Consider the following 8,872-nt stretch of genomic DNA (forward strand, 5'->3'; position numbering starts at 1 on the left):
CCCCCAAGTCACTCACAAGATCAGGGCCAGACGATTCGCGCAGGCTTCCAGACATATCACTCTCTGACTGAACCCCGGCCCTCCATTCCCACTTGTGCTTTCCCCTGGCAAATACACATCAGCTCCTTTGTCGCCTCCCCTGAGGCCTTCCCCAGGCACCTGTATTCACCCCAATGCAATATCTACTTGCGTGTGTCTCTTCCACTAGACTGCGACGGACCTTGACACAAGTGACCACCTGGTATTCATCTGTGTATGTGGGGGCATCTGCCACTCAAGAATGTGGCTGGAAAACATTTTTTAAATAAATAAAAAACGAATGAATGATAATTGTCAGCCAAATAAAATAGAACTGTCTTAAGGATGTTTATTTTGCACCCCATTTATACATAATTAAGACCTAAGTGTCCTTTTGATAAAGACAGTTTTCTTCTTTCCCCTCATGGGTCCCCTTCCCCCAGGTTCAGAGGCGTGGAAGACGGACAAGTGCTCTGGGCCCCAAGGCCTGCAGGCTCTCTGTCCCAGTGAGGTCTGCTCACAGGCAGGTCTCTGGAGTTTCTGGGGCTTCCTTAATCCTCTTTCTCTTGAGTTTTGGTTTTTGAGGAAGTTTCCTTAGAGAACCTGAAAAAGGGAAGGTCAGAGACAGTCCTAATGCCATCACGAATAGTAAGAGAATGTCAGTCTGTAACATAGGGGGGTGTGGTAGGGACCAAAAGGAGGAACAACAAAGTCTTAGGTTCCTTCCAACCTGTGTCCCTTACTCTTTTCTCACAGCAGGGAGATGGAATCGCCCCAATTACATATGAGGGATCTCATCCAGGCCCAGAGTCAGGAAATGGGCTGCCGAGGGCCTGAGGCAAGTGAGGGGCACAGTCAGCACCAGACCCACATTTCTTGACTTCTGGCTTTGGACTCTGATTCCTCCCCACTCCTCTCAGGTGTCATGCCACGGTTCCAAGCACTTTGCTGCTGGACTGTTTGCAAACACCATTATCATCGTTTTGTTGGAGAACTGACTTATGAACATAGTGCCAAAGAAACACCACACAGGTTCCCTCGGTTGCACGGATAGACCCGTGACTCGCCTCAGCCCATTCCCGGTGGGTCCGTCAGGCAGGATGTGTTTTCTCATCTAATGCGATGTGAGCAACACAACTTCATCTCTAATCTATCCCAGTAACGTATCTAATGTATCCAAAAACATGTTTAACATGAATTCATCAAGACTTTTGATTTAAAGTCTTGTTTATAGATAGAGGAACAAGCTTAAAAGATGCCAAGAGGAAGCAACAAGAAAAAATCAAAAAGTGGAAGGTTCTGCAGAACAATAGCCTGATCTCTCAACAGGTCAGGGTGTGAAAAAGGGACTTCGTCAGGTTAAAAGAGACAAAACCAGGAGAAAAGCACGGTTTGGGAAGCCAGTACAAAAGATATCTTTGACTACGGGGAAATCCAAATATGGAGTATTCAATCCAACAATTAGATGAAAGGAAACGTTGACATGCAAGGTTGATATAATTAAATCGTATATACAGCATGGTCTCATTGTGGTTAAAATATATGTACGTACATACACAAAAACATCTGGAAAGCGCTAGCGGTGGTGATCACAATGTGATGTTTATATTTTCTTATTTTTGCTTATCTGTGTTATCTAATTTTCTATGATTTGCTTCCGTTTGTAGTAATGAAATGTTAAGAAGTGCATGAGGGGCTGGCCCGGTGGCACAGTGGTTAAGTTCTCGTGTTCCGCATCTCAGTGGCCCGGGGTTTGCCGGTTCAGATCCCGGGTGCGGACATGGCACTGCTTGGCACACCATGCTGTGGTAGGTGTCCCACATATAAAGTAGAGGAAGATGGGCATGATGTTAGCTCAGGGCCAGGCTTCCTCAGCTAAAAAGAGGAGGACTGGCAGTAGTTAGCTCAGGCTAATCTTCCTCAAAAAAAAAAAAAAAAAAAGAAGTGCATGAAAGCCAAACTTCTTAACCTGCCACCCAAGGCTTTTTCCTGTTACACCCCTATCCTGCGCTTCTCCAGCCTGCTCTTCCATTCACCTCCAAGCCAGACTGTCTGCTCGTTACCCCTCATCTCTGCACACTCCTTTCCGCCCACCTCTCTCCCTTTCTCCCCCTTCCCTCTCCTTCTCCCTCTCTTTAAAGCCTATGCCAAACTCGCCTCCTCCAGACAGCCTGTCCTACCCTTTGCCCTATGGCCTCAGATTGCTCATTTGTAAAAGGGGGTGAATAAGATCCATCTCATTAGGATGCTGCCCGGGTTAAGTGACATTAAGAAAGACAAAGCCCTGGTACAGGGAGAGGCTGGCCCCAGGGCCCGGAGCTCACTTTTCTCATCTGATTCATGGACTGCTTGCCCTAGATCATCTTAATGATTGTCTGCCTTTCATTCCACTGCATGTTTTACTTCTTCAATTTAAACTGCAGGCCCTGGGGCCGTGGGTCCTGCAGAGCCCAGGCAGGGTTCTGGGTCTCAGGAGGTGCCTGACCCGTGCCCAGTGCACCTGACCTGTCCTCACCCCTGCTTTCCCACCAGGTCCAGCTGTGACTGGTGGAAGAGGCCCCGAGGCTGCTGGTCTGCATGAGCCCCAGCCAGCCCGACTTCAGAAGATCAGAAGAAGAAGAGCCTAGTTTAGGAACAGGCTCTGAGGTCCTAGGTGGCCCTGTTTGCCTGCACTTTCTCTCCTAGTAGCTAAGCAAGAACAGCTAACTGTGGTCCCAGAAGCCAGTTCCAGAAGGGTAGGGGGTGGGGAGTTCTAACATCTCTCCGAACCTCAGTGCACAGGAGGGAACTTCGTAGGTTCCAAACGTGGCTGGAGCCCCTCTCACTGAAGAGTCTCTGTCCCCAACCCACAGCCAGGAAGGGCAGTCATCACTGAGGCCAAAGCTGCTGGGAAAGCTATTCCCAGGCCACCTGACTGGACTTCCTCCTCACTGCGGGAATGAACGCTTCCCTAGCCTGCTCCCCCCCAAGACCGAGCGAGCGGCAGTCCTGCCGCTACTCGGACACTCCCTGGGAGTCCCCGCCTTGGCCACCAGACGTGATCTCTGCTCTGTTTCTTGTCACATGAGAAAGTGCCTTGGTTTAAATGTTAACTGAAAAGTGCAGGATTCCAAATTGTACATATCATGAGACCTCCAGGGGGAAATTATACAGACCACTGAAGGAAACGCACCAAAACAGTAATAGTCACGGCCACTGGGTGATGGGGGACTTTTCTCTCTTCTGTTTTATACTAATCTGCACATTTCGAAATTTTTATAATGGGCACACCTGAGGGGAGGAGGATGAACAAGAGAAGAGAAAAAGTGGAGAAGGGGAAGTAAAATGGACAGAAAGAGAAGCACAGAGATGAAGAGAAGACAGAAAGCAGGAAGAGGGCTGCTCCGGGGGAGTGTGCAGGGCACTGCCCGCACATCTAGTGCACATTACCTCTCCCCGTGTGGACCTGGGATCTTGGCTCCCCCAGCAGAGAGGCCTCGTGGCCTGGGGCCTGCATCTTGGACAGCCTCTCCTTCATGCTGCTGATGTTGCTGTGCAGCCCCCAGGCGTTGCAGAGCTTGGGCAGACTGTCTTCCTGGCCGGCCAGCAAGGTGTTCTCTGGTGCATCCAAGGGGCGGAATGCCACCTGCAATAGGGCCATAGTGTTGAGGAGAGTGTGGAGAAGAGAGGGGCCCACATTCTGGAGTCCCATCTCTACCCTTGTTAGGAAACGGTTGTGGTCTGTCTGCACCTCACACCTGCCTAGCCAGAAGGATGCAGTGAGAGCCACAGAGGCGGGAGAGAAAGGACCTTGGGGACTGTGAGGCCAGGCTGCCAACTGTCTCTTCTTGGGTAGTTCTTTATTTTGAGACATGTCCTCATCTCTTTTTTTGTGTTATAGTGTCTTACGTGTTTGCTTATAATGAAACAATGGTACTTGGTTTAAAAGTCACTTGCAAAATTAAAATTGAGAGCCTGAAAATATCTCTTGAAATTTTCCTGGCCAGTGGAATCCAGGCATCACTAAAATGGCAGCTTCTCATACTCAGAGGAGCAGTCACTGAAACGACCCACCCACTCAGGTTCAGAGGAAGAGACAGAGACCCAGAGGGAGAGGATTTGGCCAAGGCTGCGCACTGGAGCAGTGGGGGCCATGCTTAGAGCTGGGCTTTCCTCTGAGCCAGATTAGGTTCGAACCCAGCTCTTCTTCCCACTTTCTATGTGGTCACTTTACCTCCCTACATGTGGCACCTTCATTTACACACTGTGGACAATAACTCTAGTCATCCCTTAGAGTGACTTTTGAAGATTACAGTAGAGAACATAAAGTGCCCGGCACATAGGAAGTGTTGCTATGATTACTATTTTGGACCCATGGTTCTCAAAGTGTGCTCTGTGAAACCCTGGGGGTCCCTGAAATATTCTGACCTCACAGACCCCCTGAAAAGTGGGGTCCACGCAAAGTGCAAGAGAAAAACTAATGCATTCTAATGCAACCCAGTGTGAAAAGTTCACTGATACAAATCTGAAAAGACTACACACTGTATGATTCCAACCATAGGACATTCTGGAAAAGTCCAAACTATGGAGGCAGTAAAAAGATCAGTGGTTGCTGGGGGTTTGGGGGAAGAAGGGGTGAATGGGTGGAGTATAGAGGATTTTTAGGGGAGTGAAGCTATTCTGTATGATACTGTAATGGTAGATACATGTCATTATACATCTGTCAAAACCTATAGAATGTACAACAAAAGAGTACACCTACTGTAAACTATGGACATTATTTAGTTAATAATGTATCAGTATTGGCTCATCAATGACAACTGTATCTCTCTAATGTACAATGCTAATAATAAAGGACACTGGAGCGGGTGGTATATGGGAACTCTCTGTACTTTCCACCCAATTTTTCTGTAAACCCAAAACTGCTTAAAAAAACCCAGTCTACTTTAAAACTTTCATTGATATGGTTTCAAATTCCACATTGCAATTAAGTAACTGTCACTTGTTGAGCTTTGGTGTGATATCAAAGAAAAATATCCACAATTATCTGAAAATGCTAATAAAATACTCCTCTCTTTTCTGACTACACATCTGTACGAGGCTGGGTTTTCTTCCTGTGCTTCAACCAGATCGATACATCATAAGAGATCGACTGCAGAGGCAGAAATGAGAACCCAGCTGTCTTCTGTTAAGTCAGACACTAAAGAGATTTGCAAAAAATGTAAAACAATGCCACTCTTCTCACTAAATTTTTTCGTTTTGGAAAACAGTTATTTTTCATAAAAATTATTTATGTTCATATTTATGGACTCCTCGTTTTTATTTTTAAACAGGGTAGTAAATACATACTCTGAATTTTTTCCTTTAGCTTTAATTTCTAATAGGGCAGATATCAATAGGTATGACCTACATAAACAAATGCTCTTTTGGGGTTCTCAGTGATTTTTAAGAGGTTAGAAGTGACCTGGACCAAAATTTTGAGAATCACTGTTTTTGCACACAGCCAGGCCAGGCTCTGTCAACAGTTCCCGCAGCCTTCCCCAAGCTGGCTGTGCCTTTCTGCCGGGCCTCAGAGTCCATGGCTCCTCAGGGCTGTCCCTGCCCCTGCCAACATGAGCGTGTGGGGTGAGTGGGTGTGGAGGGTGAGTAAATCTCAAGGACTCGAGGCTGAGTCTCTGCCCCCTTCAGCCCCATTCTGTGCCCACTGCAGCGGCAAAGGGAGGGGCAGTGGGGTCTCCCTCAGGCAGTGAGCCGTGGAAAGGACTGGAGAGTGCTGGTTGTATGAGAGAGGCCCTCAGTCCCGGGCCGGCCCGTCCTGCCACGTTCCAAGAACACACCAACCACCCCTCAGCTGGTCCCTGGGGAGCTTTGCCGAGCGCCTCACCAGGAACTTGGCCGGCTGGCTGCTCTTGGTGTACTTGTAGAGCCTGCGAAGCTGCTTCGCCTCCAGTTCTGAGAAGAGGGAGACGAATCGCCAGAGCATCCTGCAGGGGAGAAACCGAGGCTGAGGCAGGCGAAGCACAGCCCCTCTCCCTGCGGCATTTGTCTTGCGGCCAGGACACCCCCACGGAGAAATGGGTTACATGCTACTTCCTCGGTTTTTGATTGAGGGATGGAAAGGCGGGGATTTGCCAGACTTGACAATCCATCCTGGTGAGTAGCACCCACACCACACAGTAGTTGTTCCATCAGAGGTCATTCTCCTCGGGCTCAGGAGAGGTCTTTGCTCACTGTGTATACAGCCGTGGTGCAATCAATGCTGCCCTGAATGACAAGGGGGTCCTGTTCTCTCCACCCCCTCTTCACCATGCTCACTCCAGGATCCTGACTCTTTCATATAAAGATGAAGGACCAGGGGATCTTGGCTGAGGTGTGACCTTAAATTTAGAGGGCGTGGCCCAGGAGTGGGTATAGTGGGAAGGGCAACGATGTAGCCCTACTTCCTCCAGTGCTTGATTTCCCAGGCTCGGCAGTAGTGCTGCAGAAAGGTGTTGATGTGGTCCCCTAGGACCACCAGGCTCTGCTTCATGTACTTTAGCCTCTTCTTCTGGGGAAGGTCCCTGGGCAGGTGCAACTTTCGCAAGAACTTCTTCAGTGGCCTTAGGTATTCTTTACACTGAGGAGGCAAAAGCTGAAATGAGGGGCCATACGGAAAAAGGAAAGGCAGATGGGCAGCCTCAAGGAACCAGCAGGTCGACCTGGCTGCAGCCCTTATGGCCCAGGAAGCGTTGCCCATGTGAAGTGCGGAGGCTCCAGTCAGCCTCTTACCCCACTTCCTTCCCAAGAGCATGCCAAGCGGGGCAATGAGCTGCAGTCTGAGGCCTCTGAGCCGGGTCTCCTGACCTGTGGGGAACAGGGCACAGGGGCCTGGGCTGTCCCCTTACTCACAATTTTGAAGGTGTCGTGCCCCAGGCCCTTGGCATGACGCACTAGTGAGTCTCTGGCAGGTATGGTGCTGGAGCTCCCCTGTGAGCCGGGCTCATGTGTCACCTAGGAGGAGGCAGGGGGTAGTGGTCAGCTGGGGGGATTGGGTGGCTGCTCCTGAGGGGCAGTGCAGGGCAACCACTGGTCCAGGTGCCAGCCAAAGTCCTCCTCCACTTCCCCTGTGACCTCTCCTTGACCCAGCACTGAAGTGAGTGAACCCTGGGAAAAGAAACCCGTCTCTGAGAATCCCCGCTTAGAAAACCGAGACTGCCCTGCCCATTCCTTTTAGACTAATTGTGGCACAGCATACTAACTTTGCAAAGCATTTGATCGACATTGATCCATTTTATTCTCCCACAGAGTCTGTGAGGTTAGATATCATTATCCCCGGTTACGGATGAGAACACTGAGGCACCCAGGCACGGAAGTAACTCTTCGGAGGAACGAGCAGGGATTCATTTTCTCATTCACTCAGCAAACATTTACTCAGTGCCTAAGTCCCAGGCCTACCTCTTTGTATCTCTAACTGTTAGCATCATGTCATGCTAACAGGCACTCAGAAAAAATGTGTGATGGTGATGGTGATGACGAGAAAGAACTTTTTTTTTTTTTAATTTTTTTAGTTTTTCCTTTTTCTCCCCAAAGCCCCCGGTACATAGTTGTACATAGTTGTATATTCTTCGCTGTGGGTCCTTCTAGTTGTGGCATGTGGGATGCTGCCTCAGTGTGGCCCGATGAACAGTACCATGTCCGCGCCCAGGATTCAAACCAACGAAACACTGGGCCGCCTGCAGCAGAGCGCACGAACTTAACCACTCGGCCACGGGGCCAGCCCCGAGAAAGAACTTTTTGAAAGCAAAAGTGAGGCAAAGAAAACTGAAAATTCATGAAGACACAGTGACTGAAATAACACCAGACGTCAGAGAACGGGATTAGACTGACACGGCTGGATTTCCAACTGACCTTTCAAAAGCCTCTCAGAGGAGTGAGCATTAATTCCTGCCTGTGCTCAGAGGGAAAGAGGAAGACCCAGGCCCAGACCACTCTGAAGAGAGAGAGCAAGGAGAGGGAAGAAGGTGGGTGGACGGGGCGTGGGACCCAGGCTCCTCAGGGCCCCAGAGAGGGGGGACTCTGGCGGGTCAACTCCATTTACACATCACATACACCACACAGCCACACACATGAGCCCTTGTGTCTTCATAACCAACAATCATCTTGCCAGGAGTACATGTAGTTGATAAACGTCTGTTTGAATGAGTTAGTCTTCTCTTGTTCTTTCAATCTCTTGCTAACTCATGTACCTCATCATTTTTCCTTCTTCTCTCCTTCCTTGAATTTAATGTTCTCTGCTTTCCAAAACCAGCCCTCCAAGGACCCTGCTTTCCTACCCCCCTCACATCCCCAGCCCCCCTTCACCTTCTCTAGTGGCTTGTCCCCTTCACCCCCTTGCCCATCTGAGGCCTCCATCTCAACAGGTGCGCTGGTGGGCTCCAGAGTGGCACTCCTCACAGACCCTCGGGCTTCTGACCTCCTGCTTCTGGGACCTGAGTGTCTCAGGGAGTGGGTAGGTTGGCTCCAGAACTCCGAGCAAAACCATGGCAACTGCCAACACAGAGCCCAGCCCCCGCCCCCTCCCACGCCCTCACTCCTCGGAGTGGCCACCGCCATCTCCATCAACTGGGAACTGGAGCAGGGAAGTGAGCAAGACGCGCGGGGTAGACCTAGGACTTTGACAGAGCTCACAGCTGGCAGGAGGGGCTGGCACCCCTTCTCCCAAGAGAACTGTCAGACGCTGTTGATTCTGAACCCTGGTAAGGCTTTTGAAATAATTTTCCTGCGTGTGTACCATTCATGCCTCCTCAGTTACACCGTGGGATCCCCGAGAGTGAGGACCAGGGTTTGTAACACCGCTTTCCGGATTTGGGACAAAGGACTAGAGGATGCACTGACA

At 49.8% G+C, this 8,872-nt stretch overlaps 1 protein-coding gene across 1 annotated transcript; it reads right to left on the reverse strand.

Moving 5' to 3' along the window:
• Positions 1–342: 342 nt before the first annotated feature.
• CHCT1 (CHD1 helical C-terminal domain containing 1) lies at positions 343–8,548 on the reverse strand. The gene is made up of 6 exons (XM_001501083.7): positions 8,338–8,548; positions 6,886–6,987; positions 6,438–6,613; positions 5,882–5,981; positions 3,448–3,643; positions 343–621 (listed from the first exon to the last, which is right to left on the reverse strand). Exons 1-6 carry the CDS (start codon positions 8,386–8,388, stop codon positions 536–538), a joined length of 711 nt encoding a protein of 236 aa, XP_001501133.5. The 5' UTR covers positions 8,389–8,548; the 3' UTR covers positions 343–535.
• Between the last annotated feature and the right edge of the window lie 324 nt (positions 8,549–8,872).

This window comes from Equus caballus, chromosome 11 (genome assembly GCF_041296265.1).
Source record: "Equus caballus isolate H_3958 breed thoroughbred chromosome 11, TB-T2T, whole genome shotgun sequence".
In the NCBI taxonomy this organism is placed as follows: domain Eukaryota; kingdom Metazoa; phylum Chordata; class Mammalia; order Perissodactyla; family Equidae; genus Equus; species Equus caballus.